Source organism: Heterodontus francisci, chromosome 13 (genome assembly GCF_036365525.1).
Source record: "Heterodontus francisci isolate sHetFra1 chromosome 13, sHetFra1.hap1, whole genome shotgun sequence".
Classification (NCBI taxonomy): domain Eukaryota; kingdom Metazoa; phylum Chordata; class Chondrichthyes; order Heterodontiformes; family Heterodontidae; genus Heterodontus; species Heterodontus francisci.
In genome coordinates this window covers 102,940,139-102,963,730 of record NC_090383.1, presented here as the reverse complement: position 1 = coordinate 102,963,730, position 23,592 = coordinate 102,940,139, and the positions used below count along the sequence as shown (strand labels likewise).

Here is a 23,592-nt window from a genome sequence, read left to right as displayed (position 1 = left end):
ACTTATTTTAAAACAGCTTCACGTGTACAGTGCTAAAATTTCTGAATAAATAAAATGAATGAAAATGAATCATCAGATCAGGACAGAGAAATGGAATTTGAGTAGATGACACCAGTTAAAAGAGCAGCAACAGGCTGTATGTTTCTGATTCTGCTACTTTAACCTGACACTGGCTCACTGCAGTGAGTGCCATGAGATGAAGAAATATACATATTACATTCTATAGTGGACAAAATAATCTTTTTACTTGTTAATTCATGGAGTTTAATGCATGCTATGTAAGAATTTAAACTGTGCCTGGTGTTGATAAGACATTTGTTGCTGAAAATTCAGGAGAGACGTCTTTACCCAGAGAGTGGTTAGAATGTGGAACTCACTATCATAAGGAGTAGTTGAGACAAATAGCATAGATGCATTTAAGGGGTAACTAGATAAACACATGAGGGAGAAAAGAATAGAAGGACATGTTGCTGGGGTTAGATAAAGAAAAGTGGGAGGAGGCTCGTGTTAATCATAAGCACCAGCGTGGACCTGTTGGGCTGAATGGCCTGTTTCTATGCTGCAAATACTATGTAAAATTTGATGTTGGTTGTAGTTTTACTTATTTTTGTATGTTTATTTTGCAGAACCCTTATGGCTTTGGGTTGCCATGTAGGCATTGCTGATGACCAGGCAGAAGAGAAGGTGAAGAAATTAAAGCTTCCCAGAAAGTGAGTACCTTGAGCAAACATATCATCAGAATGTTTGTTTGCATGTGTAATTCTGCTTTCTGTAATGCTGAAACTTCAAATTCAAGTTGTTACGACCGAGGCAGGAGCAATGCACTGTCAATTTAGTCCCATTACTCACAGTCCATAGCATATTATTAAAGCTTTTCCACCTAGCCAAATTAAACACTTTAGTAACCCCCCCAGAACAAAGCAAACCAAACCAGGTATCTTTAAACACCAACAAATTAACTATTTATTAATAAACTAAATCTTAAACACTTATGAGATAAACCTATGTCTAAAAGACTTTAAAACTTATTTTCTCTTAACCCTAAAGCACACACACATACATTCAAAAACCAATGGTTAACCAGTTTAAAAATGATGTTTCTTAGGAATCAGTAGCTGGGTTGTAAGTCCTGTTGATTTACGTTCCTGATTGGTGAGGTGTCCCAGAGTAGAATAAACAGATGTCACTTGAAGTCTCCAGGCGAATTCAACAAACAGTCTTTAAGGGATAGGCATTCAAAGCACTTCGGTTGCAGCAGGCAACACACAGTTCTTTCAACAAGTCTATTTGGATTTTGAAACCCTACTGAAAATTCCAGCAAACACAAACAAACAACAGAGTCACTGCTGAAGCAGAGACTTCTTAGAGTTTAGAAGTAAAAAAGGAATTTACTACCTCCAACAATGCAAATGTTCTTTTCCAGGGTTTTTTCCTGTTTAGGCAACAACATAGCCTGTAGTTCAGTGTAGTTTTTCTGCGAAGACAGACAGAATTCTTCCTTCAGTGCAGAGCATGCTTTGCTGAGCTCCAGTTCAAACAAGTTATAGCCAGTCTTTACACAGTCCAAAATTACAATACACCCTGTGACCTCCTCTCTCTCCTGCTGTTGCCTAGGAAACAGATGCAGCTGCTGGCACACTGTGTCCCTTAGTTTTTAAAGGGACACTGTTTTAAACAGAGGAGAAAAAAACAGTTCCATGACACAGGGTGTAGTTGTTGTTCTCCCCTCCCCCCTCCCTCCCTTGCAACAGGGACGTGAAACAGTATCTGGTCTAACAAAGAAAATAATTTTTAAAATCAGCATAACTTATTTACTGTTTCACCTGAGTTGTATTTACAGCATTTCCAGTATTTTCTGTTTTTATGTCAGATTTCCAGCATCCTGCTTTTGTGTTGTTTTGGACTTACTTGGTGTTTATTCTTTTGCTGCACTTGTTCATAATGGCATAGTCATAATGTAGAATTCACAATGCAGACTGGAAATTAGTGTTGGCTATAATTTCTGTACTACTTGCTTGCAGAGCAGTAATATTCGGAGTGTAGTGTAGCTCGCTTTCCCCAATTGCCATTCTTCATGAGGTGTGGTCACTCACCTGTGCACCAATCCCGTGAGATGGCAGCTCGTGCCTGAGTTCCTTTTGTCAGAGTGGATTGTATTCTTCCTATGACACAGTCCTTGCTGGAAGCCTTACCTGCTTCCACAGATCTATGCATACAACAGAATCACATCCATGGAACACTGGTACAGGTAGAGTCCAAACATTAAATGTGAGAGTCTGAAAGAAACTTTCATTTTGGTGGCAAAATAAATCAGTGGGCTGTGGTAACCAAACACCAGTTTGTTTCCTCAAGAAGTAAGCCCAATATATGAGTTGTACATGTATTCATTTAAAATAAGAAATAGAGGCAACGTGAATCCTCACGGTCATCAAGAGCTCCCCAGTTCCATTGCCAACTGAATGTTCTGTTCAGTCTCTAGAGTTTACTATCTGATCCATCATTCAGTGCTTCTAAATTTCAGTGGGAAATACCACTGTCATTATAATTATATTCAAAATCATGAGGGTCTAGACTGAGTAAAGAAAGAGAAGTTGTTCCCATTGGCAGAAGGGTCGAGAACTATAGGACACAGATTTGTGGTGATTGGCAAAAGAGCCAAAGGCGACATGTGGAAACATTGTTTTTATGCAGTGCATGGTTATATCTGGAATGCACATCCTGAAAGTGGGGTGGAGGCAGATTCAGTTGTGGCTCTCAAAAGAGAATCAGATAAGTACCTGAAGGGGAAAAAAATTGCAGGACTATGGGGAAAGGGCAGGGAAGTGGGACTAGCTAAATCGCTCTTGCAGAGAGCCAGCACAGGCTTGACAGTCCAAATGGTTTCCTTTTGTGCTGTAACCATTCTATGATTATCACATACTGCTAAGTTGCTGGTCTGGCAATGCCTCGATTTTTAAAATTCTCATCTTTGTTTGCAAATCCCTCCATGGCCACGCCTCTCCTTAATGCTGTAACCTTCTTTAGCATTCCAACTCTTTGAGATCTGTGGCCTTTTGCACACCCCTGATTTTCATCGTTCCAACATTGGTAACTGTGCTTTCAGCTGCCTAGGTCCTATGCTCTGAAATTCTTTCCCTAACCTTGTCTGCTTTTCTACTTCTCTCCTGCTTCTTCAACGTACTCCTTAAAGCCTACCTCTTTGACTAAGCCTTTGGCCATGTTTCCTAACGTCTCCTTATGTGCCTCAGTGTCAAATTTTGTTTACTAATACTTCTGTGAAGTACCTTGGCACATTTTACTATGTTAAAGACAGGATTTTGTTCTGCCTTTGGAGACGGGCAAGGAGGCAGGGAGCAAACAAAATGATAGGAGCACTGTTCCTGATGTCGCCCAGGACCCCTGCCATTTTGTCCAGGGTGGGGAAGGCCAAGGGTCGCCTTCCTGCCCCAGGCCAATTAATGGCCACTTAAGGGCCTCTTCCCTGTCCACTTCAATTTTGTTGAAGGCGGAGGGGCTCGCTGCTGCCAAGTAAAGCCTGCTGGCATCCTAGCAGACTCAGGGTCGGAGGGGGGGGGGCCCTCCTTAGGCAGCAATCCATGGCCCCTGGAAGGCCCTCCCCCTGGCTGCGATGGCTGCCCCACCCCCTGCCAACCTGCCCTGTCAACCACTGTATTGGGATTTTTTGGTTGATGATAATGACATATTGAAAGTGCTGGTAAGGAAGATGGCATCATCTGAACGGATGTGACGGACACAGAGAAACTGAGGGAATGGCACGACAAACCTGGTATAGAGTTGAAGTTTTGATTAACTCTACTTAGTCTCTGGCAGCTTGTGGTGGCCGGCAACTGTGGAATAATCCTACTCATTCCATAATTTCCTGAAAGTCCTCCGGTGAGATAATGGCAAACCACAGTGGGTGTAGACGCAGAAATAACAGAACAGTTGGCCTTGATCAGAAGCAAGGCTTAGATCAGGGGAGGCACGCTGACTCAATCTGCCCACAAATCATTTGCTCAGTTTGCCAGATTGAGAATAGAAATTCAAGGATGAATACTTATTAAGAAAAAAAATGCTTATTAAAAAAACTACAAAAGACATTCAATATTCAAAAGTGTTAAATAATAAAGGCTGCTTAAAGTAAGGCAAGCAGATCCCCCCAGGTATTTGGTGAGGGTGGTTGTGTGTAGAATAATCTAAAATACTTTCTATAATGTCATCACTCAATAATTATTTAAGTGCATGCCATGAATATATTCAGGTTGGAAAGTCTTTCCTTCCATGAGATTTACACCTGCGCACCCCTGCATCTGCAAGCTGACTCATGCAGAAAGTCAAGCAAAACTGTTTTACTTGTATTTTTACCAACAATGAGTGTTTTTTCTCTTCTGGGAGAAGTGCTAGAGTCCATGATTCAGATGCAAGCTCATTAATAGTATTTGATCATGGGATGACAGACCTGGTATAGAGTTGAAGATCATGAACTGATGGCACTCAGTCTCTGGCAGCTTGTGGTGGCAGGCAACTGTGGAGCTTCTCCATGGTGAGTAGATAATCTGACTCATTCTATAAATTCCTGAAAGTCCTCTGGTGAGACGTGGCAAGCCACAGTGGATGTGAGGACAGAAATACAAGAACAGTTGGCCTGGATCAGAAGCAAGACATAGCTCAGTGGAGGCACGCTGACTCAAGCTGCCTACCTTCTTGCTTAATTCTGCAAATCCATACTGAATTTAATCCTTAAAATTCTCAAACGCCATTGGGATGAAACCCTGAAATTATCAGATATTGCAAAAGACATCTGCAATCACTCCATTCAGACCACATGTAGCGTCTCAGATTTGAAAAAAATGATCTGGCATTTGGGTGATTATAGAAAGATCACATTCATTGCCAACGACTAATTGTCCTGGAAACGTGGTCAGCCTTCTTAGGGAAATTATATTCCAGCAAATTTCTTGAGTTTTTTGATGATAGGTCACAAATTATTATTTAAATGGAGCAAGATTGCAGAACTGTGAGATGCAGAGGGATCTGGGTGTCCTCGTACACAATACAAAAGGTTAGTATGCAGGTTCAGCAAGTGATTAAGAAGGCAAATGCAATGTCGTCGTTTATTGCAAGGGGAATGGAATGTAAAATTAGAGATGCTTTGCTGCGGTTGTACAGGGCATTGGTGAGACCACATCGAGAGTATTGTGTACAGTTTTGGTTTCCTTACTTAAGAAAGGATATAATTGCATTGCAGGCAGTTCAGAGAAAGTTCACTCGACTGATTCCTGGGATGAGAGGGTTATCTTATGAGGAAAGGTTGCACAGGTTGGTTCTGTACTCATTGGAGTTTAGAAGGATAAGAGGTGATCTTATTAAAACATATGAGTTCCTGAGGGGACTTGACAGGATAGATATTGAAAGGATGTTTCCCCTTGTGGGAGAGACTAAAACTAGGGGGCATATTTTAAAAATAAAGGGTCTCCCATTTAAGACAGAGATGAGGAGAAATTTTTCCTCAGAGTGTCGTGAGTCTGTGGAACTCTCTTCCCTGGAGAGTGGTGGAGGCAGGGTCATTGAATATTTTTAAGGCAGAGATAGACAGATTCTTGACAAATAAGGGAGTCAAAAGGTATCGGGTGTAGGCCGGAAAATGGAGTTGAGTCCACAAACAGATCAGCCATGATCTTATAGAATGGCGGAGCAGGCTCAAGGGGCCGAATAGCCTACTCCCACTCCTAGTTTGTATAAATGAACAGATTTATTGGGCTGAATTTTTGGGGCCCCCTGAAGACGGGAACAGCAGCGGCGGGGGAGGGTGGCATGTCAGTTGCAGGATGCCATTCCTGGCATGGCCACTTTGTGGATGAGTTCAAGGTACAGGAAGGCCACCCATCCACAGAAGGCGGGCAGATACTTAGGCTCATTAAGAGCCTTTGTTAAAGGTAGGTTTAGGAGCCTGATTGTGATTTTTCAGTTGGTCTCCGGTTTCCCGACGAGGCGGGGGGCAGATAACTACCTAGAGGCAGGCACCCATTTGGCAGGTCAGCGTGCCAGCGCTCCTAGCAGGCCTGCAGGCCCTCCCTGCCTGCCCGGGTTGGGGTAAAGCCAAAGACCATACTGTAGAGAGAACACAGCCCACCTGTGATGATCTGGCTGCATTTTCCTTTTTTTTGTTAAGAATTTTAACAAGTGGCTGAGAGGGCACCTTCTTGTTGAGGCACCGCCCCAAATTCTTACCTTGAACTGAAGATGGAAGGCCTCTGATTGGCCCTTCAACTTAGAGAGCCCGCCTGCCACTCTTAATTCGACAGGAAACCTGTCACCATGCCAATTAAGGTCTCACCCACATGAAAATCTTTAATCAGTTTCCCCCTAGAGGTAGGTTTCTGACCCAAAAATAAACCCAGCTCCTGTTTCCTGCCTCTGGTGAAAATTTGACCTGTTGAGTTCAAGTTCACAACTCAGCATGGTGAGATTTAAATTCATGCCCTCTCGGTTAGTTGACTAGTGCCATAACCACAATTCTACAGTACCCTTATTAATGCAATAAAACAATCTGAATGCTTATGGTCATCCACTCCTTTCAGACATCCAGAATATGACAGAGGAAAATATTCATTGCTGCAGGCTAGGGCCTTGACCTAGTAATTCTGGAAATTCCTCCTTTGCATGCTTTATTTGGAGCTTTATTAAAAGGGGGCCTGTCATTGGCCCTCACAAATGGCCATCTGGCATTTCCTTAGCCCTCCCCCCCGCCACCCCCTCCTCCCCCCCACCACCTGTAGTGGGCGGCCATACTGATGCGGATGCCCACAAAATGTATGTAAGATAATTGACCCTTGGTATTCTGCTGGCGTCAACAATGCACAGGCTGGTGGAGCAAGGCCGAGGACTTTCAGAGCCATTGTATTTAAAGGCCAGCTCAGGTCCTGACAGCACCACATTGGACCCGGGCCCGACCTGACCCAAGTCGTTCCAATTTCTCCCTTGCCCGACCCGACCACTGGAATGTTCCCTTTACTTTCCTTGTGACTCCCAATCTTCAGAAAGCTGCAGCATGAGCGTGATGACGTCATAGAGATGCTCACTCGCTCACTAAGCAGACTCAGAGTTTCCCTCTTTGATGTCCCAGACTCCCAGCTCAGTTAGGTTTTTTTGCTTATAACACTTCTTGCTGTGTGTGTCCGACCCAGACCTGGCCTGACTCGGACCCGGCCCGACCTGAGCCCGAAAGCCGGACCTGGAAGAGAGGCCCAACCCAAACACAAACACATGTCGTCGGGTCCGGTTGGGTTTGGGTCGGGTGGCAGGCCTTCAATTGTTTTTACCTTGCATGCAATGAAAGTTTCAAATAAGTTTTGCAAAACTGTTCTCAGCTGTCCTTGTAGCTTGACTTATGTTGTTTCTCTTTTTGTTTCTTGACTTATTTCCACCAATAAACATTGCTCCTCTGCAATTTTTCTTTTGTCCTCTGTTTAAATGTTAACTGTCTTGCTCAATATCTTTATTTCTGCAAAGCCTCTGGTACTGAAATGCTCCTGCTTATTCTGGATAGAATGCAATTTCCGAGGAGACTTTGAAATATTGCCCTTAGGTCTTTTCCTAAATCTAATGCATATTTTTCCTGGATCTTTCTTCACCTCTTCAAAAACTGATATCTACCTTCACAAATATCTATTTTTTGTAATTAATTTTTGTATTTAAGTCTTCTTCTGGGAGAAAGATTGGTAGTTTCCTGCCAGTTGATGTCTAAGTCATCGAGTCATAGAGTTGTACAGCATAGAAACAGGCCCTTCGGCCCACCGCATCCAAGTCTTCTCAAAAGTTCCAAATGATCTCATTTTATGTTAGGTTACCATTGCATTTTTAATGTTAATTTGAAAACCAACATGAAAGCTTACAGCTCTACAGAATATTGGCTACTAGTGCAAAACTGGTATATAAATAGGCCATCGCATTTGGCAACTGGCCCATGCTGGTGTTTATAGTTCATATAAGCCTCCTGCCACCCCTCTTCATCTAACCCTGTCAGCGCAACTCTCTATTCTTTATCCCCTCGTATATTTATCTAGGATCCCCGTAGATCCAATCATTATAAATCCGTATAACTTTTTTTCCATTTCTGGTGGTGGTGGCGCAGTGATATATGACTGTTGGAACAGCACTACTGACTTTGCAACCAGATTGGCAACAGTTCCAGTGAAAAGGATAGCACACCCCATAATGAAGAATAGTAATTGCATGCTAAATGTGTTTTAATTGTTCTTTAATAGTGGTGGCACAGTGCCTTTATTGAGAGAACATGGGGAAGGAAATATCAAGGTGGTGCATGAATTGATGCCGATTGAACAATCAACATTTGTGATGGCCTATCAAAGCACTTTCAGTGCAATATTATTTATATAAAGTTAAAAAAATATTTACAAAGATGGCAATGTGAAATAGTTCCAGCAATATTAGTATCATTTTTGTTTCATTTGTCTCTTTTTGTTCTGTGATTGGGAAGGAAATTCCCCTTTAAAATGTTTGTACTGTATGAAGACTATTGACTCTGATGCTCTTTTGACATTCAACTGCAAAATGTGGCAAGTATTCATTTGCATCATGTTTTCAGTTGATGTTGTGTTTACCTCTCCTTAACATTTTTGTTTAATGCCCCTATGGTTACTACCACTCTAAGTCTGCCTGTAAAATACAATTGGGGCTAAACCCTAGAAATCTGCTGGAGTTGAACTGGGTGGACGGGAAGGTAATACTGTCAGGATTCTCGTGGCAAAGTCATCGCTGAGGAATATCCAGGCCAATGTATTTTGCTGAGAAAGACTCTCTTTGTGAAATGATATTTTACTTCACTTTCTCCCTTTTCTAACACCGCATAGAATTTCAATCAAAGGACTAGGCCATTCAGCCCAACCAGTCTGTGCTCGTGTTTACACGAGCCTTCTCCCTCCAACTTCTTCATCTAACCTTATCAACGTATCCTTCTATTCCCTTCTTCCTCATGTACTTATCTAGTTTCCCCTTAAATGCATCGATGTTATTCGCCTCAACTACTCCATGTGGTAGTGAAATCAAGCCACTCGCTGGATCTCTGGGTAAAGAAGTTTCTCCTGAATTCCTTAATTGGATTTATTACTGACTACCTTATATTTATGTTCCCTGGTTTTCAACTCCCCCAGCAGAAGTGTCATAAATAATCTTGTCGTCAAATAAACCAAGAACAGAACAACAAACCCAGTACAAATAAAGCTGCACATATTATTAAAAATAATACAAAAGGCTGTAAGTTAATGTTGACGTTTTAATGACAGCTATAACCCACTTGGGTTTCAAGCTCACGGTTTTGTGGCAGCACTTCAACCCTTCTATTAGATTACAGCCTTTGAACTCATTTCTGTTTATCCATGATTGCTTTAGTTGAAGTATTTGCACTCATGTCCTTGGGTTGGCTGATACATTGCATTTTGATGTACCCATGAAAGTTGTTTACAGCTCTGCATTTTACTTATGTAGGCATGGGTTTTTTATATTGTTCAGGACCGTCAGTGTTCATCTTGAAATAACAAATAGACACGCAAATTTTACAGTTGGATAATTAAAATTTAGATGAGCTGGGTGCAGTCTGGTTGCACTAGCAGCACAGAAATTTATGGAGCATTTCTTCAGTAAATTTATTATCCTATAATTGTTTTGGCTTTTGCACTTTTTGGGTGTTTTTTTTGTTTTTGCTCATCAGAGTCCAGAAAGTTATTTCTGAGAAATGGAAAACTTTCAATTTGAATCACAGCCCATCAGGAAGAAAGACTTGCATTTGTAAGCAGCCTCAATGACCTCAGGATGATCCAAAGTGCCATCCAGTCAACTAAATACTTTCCGAAGAAGGGTCACTGACCCGAAACGTTAACTCTGCTTCTCTCTCCACAGATGCTGCCAGACCTGCTGAGTGGTTCCAGCATTTCTTGTTTTTATTTCAGATTTCCAGCATCCGCAGTATTTTGCTTTTAACTAAATACTTTTGTTTGAAGTATAGTCACTGTTTTACTGTTGGAATCATATTCACCAATTTGTGCACAGCAAGGTGAACAACAACAACTTGCATTTATATAGTGCCTTTTAACATAGTGAATATGTTCTAAGGTGCATTAACAAAACATTATCAAAAAAAAATTGATGCTGAGCTACATAAGAAGTTATCAGGACAGGTGACCAAAAACATGGTCAAAGAGGAAGGTTTTAAGGATCGACTGACATCCACGAAAAGCCATGTGACAATGACACCGGATAATCTGTTTTTGTGATGTTATTTGATGGATCAAAGCTGATCGGGACACAGGGAAGAATACTCCTGTTCTTCTTCAAAATAGTGCCATAATCTTCTTGGTTCACCTGAGAGGCCAGAGGGGGCCTCTGTTTAATGTCTCATCGAAAAGATGGCACCTCTGACAGTGTGGCACTCTCTTGGAACTACATTGAAGTAACAGCCTAGGTGCTCAAATGTCTGGATTGTGACTCAAACCCACAACCTTCTTAATCCTAGGTACGAGTGCTACCACTAAGCCACGACTGACACCTAAAAGAAAACCCATACAAAGGGAAAGCACGAACACAGCCTCCCACTACCATAAGTTATGCAGTTGAGTATCCCACATTTGAGGACATCACTGTTACTCCTTTTCCTCCTTGCTCCACAAAAGTATCACTCAGAAAAGTTTCCGGGGTGTTTTTGGTATTGCTAGCATCATTCACTTTAAAGACTTCTGGTTAAGTTGCTCAACACATGTGGGTGGGCTGTGTGTGGTGCATGGTCCAACCATGCATCCATTAAAGTTGCAATCAAGATCCTAAGTATACCTTAGGACCAGAATTTGCATAGTAATGCAGCCTACCACCCAAAACTGGCAGGCGCTCAAGTCAACTATATGAAGGTTCCTTTAAAAGGCAGCAGCTGGATGGTTAGTGTTAATGGGATGGTAAGTTTACCAACCCTATTTTGAGCCCATAGTGCTCCATTAATGCTGGCTTTGGCTAGTTAAAAATGGCCCTGGAAAATAGACAGCCTCCAAGAAATGAGCGTAGGAGAAAATATACAAGGGTTCTTACAGAAGTGCCATCACAATGCCCGGTAATGGTGCAAAAAGCAGAGCATTTTAGGATGTATAGGTCAGGGGGTAGGTATCAAATCATAACTTAGGTCTGAATTATAACTGCCAGCAGGTGGGAAATTTCCTGCCTGCACACGACAGAATGAGACAGGGCTGATTTTAACAACCAGTCTTATGTTCTGTTGACAGCTTTCCCACCAACTCTGGGAAGGAATCCACAGGAAGTGGCAGAATATTGTGGGCCTAGGTCTAGCCACCGGCAGCAGCTAAGTGGCGAGTTTGGCTGTTGGGCAATCCAGCCAGGGTCTCGCGATCTGGGGGAGGTGGGTCGGTGTGTTAATAGCAGAGACACTCCTGCTTCTCCTAGCTCCATTTAAAAAAAAAAAGTAAAAACCTACCTCACCTGGCTGACTCCTCTTCCTGTTAGGGACGGGCTTCTCTGCACAGGCCTCTGGTTAAAATTGTGGATTGCTGACATCATTGGAGCACGATATCCAAATTTAAAGAATCTTCTGGTTGCCCCTCTTGTGCGCTCAGAAGAGCAGGTTAAATTTGGAGCCCACGGAATTGGTGTGGGATGTTGGCAGGTGAGGAATTATCTGCTGAGTTTCTGTCAAACAGACAGTTAAAATCATCCCCTATAGTCTATGCTCCAGGAATTAACTCCATCATTATGTTTCATATTCCCACAACCTTCTTATGATAAAGGGGTTTTTCTTACTCTCTGACCTCAACTTCTTCTATTTAATCTTTTAAATCTATGTCCCTGTGATCTACATTCCAGTTATTCAGTGGAAACACAATTGGTTTCTATCTACTTTCATAATTTTAAACAACTCTATCAAATCACCCAATAATGTCCTGTTCTAATGAAAATAGCTCAATTTTTACATATATTATTGGATGAGAAATTGGATTAAACCGATGTTTGGGCCAGGAGAGGCTTGCCCTAAATTGCGCGCCCAGCCTCATTAGCCTAATTCCTGTCAGCTGCAGTTGTCAATTGGATGACCACAGGCAGTTCAGTGGTTGGCTCTCCATTATTTTGGGGGCAGCTGTGATGTTGGTGGTGGCCTTTAAATAGATCCTCGTATGGGAGGGAGGAGAATTGGAAGGAAATAAGTGGAGGCTAGCATTGGCCCTCAGGATTGCTGTGGAGCCAGGACGAGTGCTGCTGCTCCTCCCAGCTGCACATAAATGTAAATTAAAAGGAAACAACTAACCTGTTTGTTGGCCACTTTCAGTGGACCCTTTAAAGATGTCAGGTTAGGCTGCCCTAAGGAAAGGAAACTTAAGAGCGCTTGCCTGGTACAGGCTCCATTCAGTGATGACTAATATCAGGAGGTCTTTGAACGGCTGTTAGGTCCCTTATTAATATACACATGGGATCTCACAGCTGTTTATGATGGCTCAGGGACACCTGTATATCACCCCACCCAAAACAATATTGGACATATTTCTGGTGACCTCAGGGTGTGAGACATAGCCCTATAGTTTCTTTATGCTTCCATTTTGTGCTCAGGAAATGGGTGCAACAAGGTCTAATTTCTACCTCATTGTGTATTGATACTCCAACGTGCCATGGAACACTAGGAGCAGGATTTTGAGCTCTCACTGGGTAGGGAACCGAGGCGGGTGTGAGTTAAAATTAGCCCTGTCGGCCTGCATGCTGGTTCCCTGGCTCCATCCACCTCTGGGCCATTTTTGCGGAGGTAGTATGGGGGTGGGGTAGCAGCAGGGCATGTGGTGGGTACGGACATGGCTTGTTAAGGAGCTATTGAGGCCAATTAAAGGAGGCCAACTGGGATTTTCCAGTCGACTTCCAGGTCCCTGTAGGTTGCGGGGACCAGTTCAGGTGCCTGTAGGCAGCCTCCCAGCGGCAAACCAGGGACTAGTGCTCCAGACAGGCCTAGAGACCCTTCCTGCCTGCCTGGGTACAGGAGCAGCTGTAGAACGCCCTGCAGAGGAGTATGCAAACACACACACACACACACACACAGAAACAGTGGTCCCTGGCTGCAAGGTCCATTTTTTTATTTAAGTTTAAAAAGGTTTGAGAGAGGGTACCTCCATTTTGAAGTGCTCTCTCCCTTATTTACCCTCACTTGCAGTCTGCTGTACCTTTCAAGCTGGAATGCCTCCGATAGGCCGCCTAGCTTTAGTGCCTAAGGAGAGCAAACCTGACTCCAGGCCAATTAAGGGAGTGCCCCCATGAAAATTGGGGCTGGTGACTCTTTTGCCCTAGGGGCAGCTTAGGGACCTGGAAATCGTCCCGACCTCTGTTTCCCACCCTGAAGGGAAAATCCTGCCCTCGGATGCTGAATCTTAAACCTCAAACAGGAAAATCCTGCCTTCATCTGAAATGGCTTTGTTAAATGTACTGACATGACACCCCTTGGACTTATTTTTTTTTAATGATTTAATGACTCTTTTCATGTTGATGAGCAGTGAGAGATTATAAATGTGCTAACCTGCAGATTAGACAGATGAGGCAATGTAACAACCTCATACAGCTAAATCTTTTCAGGACCCACATGTTGTGCTTTCTTTTGATGTACAAATACTGCAGCTGCTTATATTATGCATGGTTTGGGACTGTGGCTATTCACGCTTATTCTGCAGCTCTCAATTGTTACATTTGTTGATGAACTGTATTTCATACCTTCCATCCAAGAACTTGGTGATGATTTAGCACACTTTTAGAAGCATCCGTCTTCCAGGCCGATTAAATCTGATTTACTAAAAAAAAGACTGTGGCTGCTGGAAATCTGAAATAAAAACACTCAATACTAGAAATGCTCAGCAGGTCAGGCAATGTCTGTGGATAGAGAAACAGAGTTAACATTTCAGGTTCAAAAACAAGAAATGCCGGATTCACTCAGCAGGTCTGGCAGCATCTGTGGAAAGAGAAGCAGAGTTAACGTTTCGGGTCAGTGACCCTTCTTCGGGGTTCCGAAGAAGGGTCACTGACCCGAAACGTTAACTCTGCTTCTCTTTCCACAGATGCTGCCAGACCTGCTGAGTGAATCCGGCATTTCTTGTTTTTGTTTCAGATTTCCAGCATCCGCAGTATTTTGCTTTTATGCTAACATTTCAGGTTGATGCCCTTTCATCAGAACTGGAAGAAGTTAGGGACGTAACAAGTTTTAAGCAAATACAGAGGTAGAGGAAAGGGGGAGGGGACGAAATGACAAAAGGGAAGGTCTGTGATAGGGTGGAGAGCAGGAGATTAAATGACAAAATGGATGTTGGTGCAAGGGGAAATTGGGTGGTAATGGGATACTTAAAGAAACAAAAGATGTGTCTAGAGAAGTTAGGGATTCACTTTATAGCCTTTCGGACTCAACATTGGTTCAACAATTTCAGATCATAAACACTTTTTTCAGACAACAACTGTTGGTAATAATTTTGCTATTGCTATTTACACCTCCTCTAGACCATTCCTTTTTTTCTTGCCTTGCACCATTACCACTTCTGTCATTTAATCTCTCCTGCCTTCTACCCTATCCCAGAGCTTCTGTTTTGTTTTTTCATCCCCTCTCCCCTTTCCCTGTCTCCTCACTTGCCTAAAACCAGTAACAGCTCAAACTTTTTCCCATTCTAGTGAAAGGTCATCAACCTAACTTTGTTTCTCTCTCCACCGATGCTGCCTGATCGGCTGAGTATTTCCAGCATTTTTTGTTTTTAAATGTGATTCATTATTAAGCAGCAAACAAAAGCAATCACACTAGCACAAAAATTTGGGAAACCCTCAGGCACGGAGAGCTCTTCAAAGGGCAAAACTATCAAATACAGAGTTCTAATAAATACACACTGCTTAAGGATCAGATTTTTCTTAGATTTTGAGGAGATTCTATATCTTCTGTAGTTTTTTTCTAAAGGTTGCTATTTAATAATTCACAAATGGTATTCACCAGGAAATCACCCCCACCTGCTCCAGAGCTATCATTACAATCTTTCAATACCAAGGGCAATAGTCTACAAGAGTTGTTAAGAAAAGTGATTTTCGTATTCCAAGACATTCTGGGTGGCTGGATTTCAAGATGATCTTTCACCATCAGGTAGGGTAGTTGAGGCAGAAACCATCAACTCATTCAAAAGGAGTCTGGATATGCACCTCAGGTGCCATAATCTGCAGGGCTATGGACCAAATGCTGAAAGGTGGGATTAGAATAGGTGGATTGTTTTTCAGCCGGCACAGACACGATGGGCCAAGTGGCCTCCTCCTAGGCGTAAACGTTCTATGATTCTATGATCAACATTGTTGTTCAATAAGTTGCAAAAAGTTATGATTAACTTTACAACCTTTTGCCTTTTTGCTTTTTCCTGTTGAACAATGTATGCTGATGACTTCTTTGAGGTAGCCTAGTCACTAATGAGCAGCGGCAGGTAAGAGTTGAAATACATACACACACGGATTGAATGACCATCTCATTGGAATATCTTGGATTGAAGCCTGTATCTACTGACAATAATTCAGCTCTGTTACAACGCCACTCTTTGACTTCCCCAAATCTGGTTCCTGTGTCTTTGGTCCGTAACTGTTCAAGTAAAACAATTAAAGCATCAATTGACAAAACTAATGTTTATTCAGTAGATGGATGAATAATCTTATTGTTGTTTTGTTACTTTTCTATTCCAGCCCTGTGTTACAACCAGGTGAGAAAAGGGTCTAGGGGCTCCCTCTCAGCCTTTGCCTGGTTTAATCGTAACAGGATTTAATTTTTAAAAACACCATGTTTTAGCTCCCCCTCACTGAATCCTTGTTCACTGCTCTCCAATTGTCAGGCAAAGAAATCAACCAGACAGGTTTTCTTAGATTTAAACAAGAAAGTTGGAAGTTTATTAGCCTTAAACTCCAATTTGGTTAATGACTACGAATACGCGACGCGACCAGGCTAGCATGCATACGCGATAAACACACACGCAGATAGAGACAGAAAAGTAGAAAGAATAAAGGGGAAAAGTTTCAGGCAATAGCTGGGATTTATTTACGGTCCTTTGAGTTCGATGTAGAGTCTTTGATTGTCGATAGGTCTTGCTGTTTCGTTTGGGCCCAGTGCACACTTTAAAACTTGTCTTGATGTAGGAGTCTTTTCTCTCTTGAGGTTTAAGTGACTTCAGTGGATCTGGAGATTCGTGAGAGAGAGAGAGAGCTAGCCAGGAGAGAGTCTCTCTTGTTCCAAGTTCAGTTGCAATCTGACCTGAACTGTCCTGTGAGCAGTTCAAAACCAAAACCCTGGGCCATCAGGTTAGTCATGTGACTAGTTATTTTTTTTTAACAAACTCCTGCATTTGTGGATTCTCCATCTCAGCAGAAACCCTGGAATGCTGGCTTTCTTACACATTCAATGTCTGGTGATCAAAATCCATTTGGGTTAATTGGATTAGGGAGCCGTTCTATTGTCTCCGGGCCCTCCTTCTTAGTATGCAAATGTTTTCCAGCCACTGCTGATCTCTTTAAACAAGCCATTTCTTCATTCCAGCAACAGTTTAAAATTAATGTTCACATGACAAAATTAATAGGCCTCATTCTTGGCAGGTGGGGTCTTCATGACACCTGTCAAACATTTGCTAAGGTTGTGATACCCCACATGTTGTGTTGGTATTTCTCGTACTGTCCCCTACACTGATGCAGTCCATGCTTATCCTGGGCAGCCACCCACATCATGCAAATAGCGCTAACCATTTGCTATTACTGTTGAATTCAATTACAAAGGTGACACTTATAACAGATTAACGGGGCTGGCTATTTAGGGCAGTTCAATAGCAGTTCTGATGAAACGTTAACTTGTTTCTCTCTCCACAGATGCTGCCTGACCTGCTGAGTATTTTCAGCACTTTCTGTTTTTATTTCAGATTTCCAGCATCTGCAGTATTTTGCTTTTATTTTAATTCAATAAGCTTCTCGCACCTTGTTAAAATGTGATTAAGTGCTGTTAACTGCTTATTTGAGCAGCTGAGTGCCTCTGAGTGCTGTCCATCCCCTATGTCTGTTTTTAATGCCCCAGGAACAGCTGATTGAAGCTGCCTGAAGCCTCCACTTTCTGACACTAAATACAGATAACAGCATCAACAACTTGCAATTTCTAGCATCTTTAACATAGTAAGACACCCCATAGCACTTCATAGAAATGTTTGCAAATGAAATTTGGTGCATTTATCAGAACCGGTGATCAAATGCTTACCCACGGTGGACAGAGAGGCGGAGCGGTTTAGAGAGGGAATTTCAGACCTTAGGGTCTAGGCAGGTGAAGACGTGGCTACCAATGGTGACGTGATTAAATCTGGGGATGCGCAAGAGGTCAGAATTGGAGGAGCATGGAGATGTTGGAGGGTCAAAGGGGCTGGAGGAGGTTATAAAGGTAGGGAGGAGCGACCGATGGAAAGATTTGAAAACAAGGATGAGAATTCTAAAATCGAGGTTTTACTGGACCAGGAACATTGGAGTGATGGGTGAATGGGACTTGGTGTAGATTAGGATATGGCAAAAGATTTTTCGATGAGTAAAAGTTTACAGAGGGTGGATGGAGGCCAGCCAGGAGTGCATTGGAATAATCAAGTCTGGAGTTAACAAAGGCATTGAGGAAGGTGTCAGCAGCACATGCACTGAGGCAGTGATAGAGACAGGCAATGTTGCAGAGGTGGGAATAGATGGTCTCAGTGATGGAGCAGATATGGGATCTGACACTCAACCCATGGTCAAATATGGTACCAATGTTGTGAACAGTCTGGTCCAGCTTCAGACAGTGGTCAAGTGAGGAAAAGAGGCAGTAGCTAAGAAATGGAGTTTGTGGCAGGGACCAAAAACAATGGGCTGAATTTTGGGAGGCGAGAGGGGTTGGAATCTCGTGATAGAAGCCCAATATCTCAACATTGCAATCAGATATACCGAAGGATGACCAGCATGGTGGGAGGATCTCACTCAGTTTCCAGGGCCTCTTACTACCCTTGCTTTACTCACACAAATGCCAGTTCTGAGATGCCCCCTCAGTGCTTGCAACTTTTCCCCTTCTCCCGATTGACAATGCCAAAGCCTACGCTGTTCCACCCTCCCTTACACGTGGCGGAAAGGTAATTAAGTCTGTTAAATGGGCAATTAACTTCAATTTTATCGGCATTTTCAGATGTTTCAAGAAGTGCACGGGAATCATGGGGCTTCAGAGCCTTGCCAGGTATAAGGAGGCAGTGAGCTAGCAGGTGGTCAATTCTGGCTCCAGAAGGCAGCCATTGTGAAGCCTAGCATGGCTTGGCAGGGAGGGTGGAACAGCGTAGGCTTTGGCATTGTCAATCGGGAGAAGGGGAAAAGTTGCCAGCACTGAGGGGGCATCTCAGAACTGGCACTTGTGTGAGTAAAGCAGGGGTAGTAAGAGGCCCTGGAGACTGAGTGAATCCCATGCCATGGGCCTCATTCATTCAGGTTTTGGTTCCTCCAGTGAAGAGGAGCATCAGAGAGGGAGAGAACTGCAGTCAAAGGCAATGGTGCAGCAGCAACCAGAGGGGCAGCTAGAGGTCCAGCCTTGAGGCGGGGGGGAGATGGGTGTGCTGGATGGAGGAGCAGGGTGCAGAGGGGCACACAGTCAGCCTGATATGTGAAGAAGAGGTTACCGCCACGGAGGTTCTACCGTCTGAGGCTCAGCTACCCAGGGGCAATGGCATGTTCTGGAACTCACTCTGAACTGCTTGTGAGAACACTTCCATTGAAGATGCAGCCTTGAATAGATCAACTCTTAACACCAGTGATAGATGCACATCTGCCCAGAGGTTCACAGACCTTTGCTCCCCTTCACCACTCCATCCCTCTTTTCTTGTCCTACAATGAGTAAAAGGCAGCTGACATGTCTGGCTTAGTGTGTCAATATTTATACGGCGCTCAAACAGACAAAAAGTGTCCAGTTACAGTTGAAAGAAACCCCAGTGATTCACTCAGTGCTCCGTCCGACATGGTGGCCACTGTTCTCGGCTGCTTCTACATGGTGCTCCCCTTGTGGCCTCGGATGAGGTGAAGGCAGTCTGCTCACTTGTCTCTGCCACGTGGTGGTTGTCCTCAGAGGCTGCTGCACCTCCATCACTGGACCCTGCTGCACAGGTGGTCCCTCAGTCAGAGGAATCAAGGAGGCCACTGATGTTGTTGGTGCCCTGTGAGGGGTGGCACCTTCATCCTCCTTGCTGACAGCCTCAGCCCATGGCTGGCAGTCTGGCTGATTGGAGGGGAGCACCAGTTGGTGCACAAAAACGCAAGGCACAACTGGCATCCTCCAAACATCTGTGCACCATCAGTGCCACTGATTGATCCAGGCTACATAGTGTGGCATGCATTCTATGAATGTTAGTGTGCACTTCCTCCATGTACTCAGAGTACTGCTGCATGTGGCTCTCTGTGAGGTTTGCCACTTTCTCAATGGAGGAGCTCATGCACTCAAAGCCCTGAACCATTGTGGTGTACATACGCTGAATGGACTCCTCCATTCTCAGCTCGTGACCTTGCACTGCCTCAGGGAACTCTGACATGTGGCAGCACATCTGTTGCTGCTGGTCTAAGTAGCGCCTCCTTTGCTGTGACTCCCGAGGCCCTGTATCTGCGCCCAGCTGAGCAGGCTGTTGGCTGTTCTCTGTCCTCTGAGGGGAACTGCCCACAGCGGCCTCTGTTACCTCCTCCTGCTCACTTCTTACCAGCTCATCACGCAATGCCACCCTATCTATTCGCGCATGAGAACCTACTGAGCTGACTGTATCTGTGCTGGTGGAGGGTGCACATGCAGGGTATGATGATGTTTTCTCCGAGGTCAGCTCAGGCAGCGCTTGGCTTGGTGATGGTACAGGAATCAGTCTTTACGCCTCAACATCAGAACCTGCAGGAGACGCGAGATCTAGCCTTGGAGAGCAGAAGCCTCTGCAGTGCTGAAGCTTGCCAATGCAGCTGAATCTTTGGCATGCTGTCAGATGGACTGGAGTGCAATGCACCCCCTTAATCTACACATTCCAGTTTCTATTCCTGGGATCTCCACCTGGGATGCCCATCTCGCCTTCCCCAACTTGCTCATGGTCAGTGAGCCTGGAAATTTCCATGGCTCCCTCTTCCATGCTGGTGGTGATGTGTAAGAAGGGAACCCCTCCTCCTGTCTGGGCCCTTTTGTGGGCCCGTTTCTCCTGCAAGGGCAAAAAGGAGAGAGACAAGGCTGACCTCCATGGCCAATGCCAGCAGCTTATTTTCATAAAAAAGCTACATGTATCAGTGCTGGTCGGTCCTCAGCGGCACTACGGCTCAGTAAGTGACCAGGGCTCCTAATGCTCTCATGTTCAGGAGGAGCATGTGCCCTGAGGCTCCTTAGCTGAATACCCAGAGGCACATCCTGAGGGTCTGGTGTTGAACTCACCATGCCAGAACAAATGTCATTGAACCTCTTCCAGCTCTGGACCCAGTTGCTGCAGACCACACTCCATCTACTCACACTGTCCACCACCTTCATACAGGCCTCCTTGGTCTGGGAGGGTGGCCTTCTCCTGCTACCCTCTGGAAACAGGGCCTCCCCCCTCTCCCTCACTGCCTCCAGGAGGACTTCCAACTCAGCATCCGCAAAGCGAGGGGCAGCCCTGCCCTGGGTTCCAGCCCTCTGCCTTTCCTGGTTCATGTTTATTTCAGCAAGTAATGGCTGCCGTTGTGGGTTTAAATCGGGCCAGCACTTTTTCAGTCCAGCCTCCGTTTCCGTCCCCGTGTCCGCTAATTGGCCGCCCAACCTGCCGTCCAGCCAATTAACAGTCCGCCCCCGTGAAAATCAGGCTGTGACTGCTCCCCCCGGGAGCGGGATTGGGACCCGGAAACAGTCTCGACATCCGTTTCCTAACTCTGGAAGGAAAATCCTGCCCCACATTGATAGAGTTTGCTTATTTGCCTTTGAAGTTATTTTTCTCTTTTCAGGATCTCAGCTTTAATAGAGTGCTTTCATAAACCTGTGCAAGCTAGAACACCCAGCCTCCACAGCATTCACTTGCTTTCTTTCAGTGGAAAGCAGTGATAGACGATGAAACGTGCGCAAAATAGACAGGCATAAACTGGAGGTCTCTCATGTTGCACAACAACATATACAGTTACTGGGGCATTTTTTGTGCCGCTGTGCACTATGGGGAAGAGATTCGGCTACTGTTGCAGAAATGGAGGAAAAGTTAGCAAGCGTTATGTTGTATATACACTCTGCACCTGTCACACAGAAAGTGTAGCCTGCCTAGAAATTCATGTGCTAAACGACCTCATAAGCCCCCAGTATGGCAGGCAGGAAGCACATACTCATCATGAGCTGGAAGTGCACTTGCTGCCATATTGCTAAAGTCTAAAAAATCAATATACATACCCATCTCTGAAACAGGTGTTATGTCCTTTGTATATGCAAATCAGGGGCCTAATCCCTGTTTGATTTCAAGATTGAAATGAAAGCTGAAAATGCTGGAAATACTCGGCAGGGCAGGCAGCATCTGTGGAGGGAGACTAATATTTCAAGTCGATGACCTTTTGTCGGAACTTAAAGGTTATTAACTTGAAAGTATTTCCAATATTTTCTGGGTTTTTTTTTCAGATTTCCAGCATCCACAGTATTTTATTTTTGGTTTCAAGTTTGGTTTGTTCTCAGTCATCCAGTGTCCTTAATTGTCTATAGGTCGCAGCCAACAAGTTAACATTTTAAAGGGTGCTGACCTGAGTGCGGAGCCAGGAGGAGTTCTGTGAAAATACAAATCGGCATTTCAAAGCCCGGTCTTATGCAAACCCTTTCCTTCAGTTGGTGCATGTTTTACCAGTTATACTTGAAGTTCAATTCGACATTTTTTTTTGTTTGGTTGATGAATCTGACATATTGTATAATGCTGGATCAGAATCTGAATGAACCATCTTTTATTGGTGCTTCGTGAGGTTCTTCATCATTATGCCCTGTGGAGTTGTAAATGCATTTTAAATTCTCCAGTCAATGCGACCGCCTCAAATATATTCCATCTCCTGCTGTATACCTATTGTATCATTGTTGTTAAAATGATTGCAGACAGGGACTTGGTCAGGTTCTCCCAGTCCAGAGACATGCCCAATTACAACAGACATGCCACAATCACACTGCAATGTGTTATTTTCTCTCTAATTGTTGAAGTGAGTTGTTTTAGTTTTTTTGTAAGTAATGTTTGCTCATTTATTGAATTCACATTTTAGCTGCCTACTTATTTCTGTACGGCGAGATGGTTTGTTTGAGAAACAGTTGTGGCTTGTTCAGCAACTCCTTGGCTGGAAGTGTGGCCGTCGGAACCATTTCCCATCTCATTGGATCATGACACACTCAATAAGTGGACTTCGCTGGTGAGAGATTCAGGAAAACACAAATGTGAAAAATATCATATACTAGAGGACATCCTGTGGCCTTGGCCACAGTAAGTCAGACAACACTAAGTCTTATAAAAGCAAGAACATTATACCATGTAATACTCAAAGCATTTTTCTGCTTAAGTAGAATTGTGACTCTTTATGGACACAAGATCTGTTTGCAGTAAATATGGTCCCCGAGACAATAATAGAACTATTCCTCTTTGACATATCCTGTGCTCCATTGGAGGACTATTGTTTCTTTGTACATTAGTAGGTGATCAAAAACCCAACAGGAAATTATTAGTTTTTAGGGTATATTTTATGAATCTTTGCTATTTCCTGATATGGGTTCCCGACCAGCGAAATTTCTCACCAGCAATTCAAATTTATAAAATCAGCCATTCCTCCTCATTTTTTTATATAATCGTTTTACATAGAGTGATAGAGAGATACAGCACTGAAACAGGCCCTTCAGCCCACCGAGTCTGTGTCGACCATCAACCACCCATTTATACTAATCCTACATTAATCCCATATTCCCTACCACATCCCCACATTCCTTCAATTCTCCTACCAACTACCTATACTAGGGGCAATTTACAATAGCCAATTTACCTATCAACCTGTGTCATCTGTGACATCTGAAGTGGGTCGAACTTTAAACTTTTATGTTATGTCCCACCTGCCAAGAATGAAGCATATTAATTTCATCACATGAACATTAATTTTAAACTGTCGCTGGAGTGGAGAGATGACTTGTTTAAAGAGATCAGCAGTGGCTGGAAAAAAAATTGCATTCTAAGAGACCGTCGTCTAGGAAAAGACAATGGGAACTGCTCATTGATTCAATTAACAGAGATTGGTCTGGGCAATGTGATCCACATATTGTTGGTGTAAGAGACAACATTACACCCTGCCCCCCCACCCCCAACCAAGAGCTTTGGAATTCACAATGCAGGAATTTGTTAAAATATGTGTCACATGACTAACCTGCTGGCCCAAGTCTAGTTTTGAACTGTTCACAGGACAGCTTGTCTCAGACTGCAGATTGCAACTGAAATTGGAACAAGTGACTCTCTCCTGTCTGGCTCTCTCTCACTCACTAATCTCCGGATCCACTGAAGTCACTTAAACCTCAAGAGAGAAAAAACTCCT

At 43.7% G+C, this 23,592-nt stretch overlaps 1 protein-coding gene across 1 annotated transcript in view; it reads left to right on the top strand.

Moving 5' to 3' along the window:
- The window catches only part of ryr2a (ryanodine receptor 2a (cardiac)), a 707,940-nt gene that overhangs the window by 375,001 nt on the left and 309,347 nt on the right, over window positions 1-23,592 (top strand). The window contains exon 24 of the mRNA XM_068045285.1: window positions 627-710. Coding sequence (XP_067901386.1) covers window positions 627-710 — 84 coding nt within the window. The remainder of the gene's footprint in view (window positions 1-626; window positions 711-23,592) is intronic.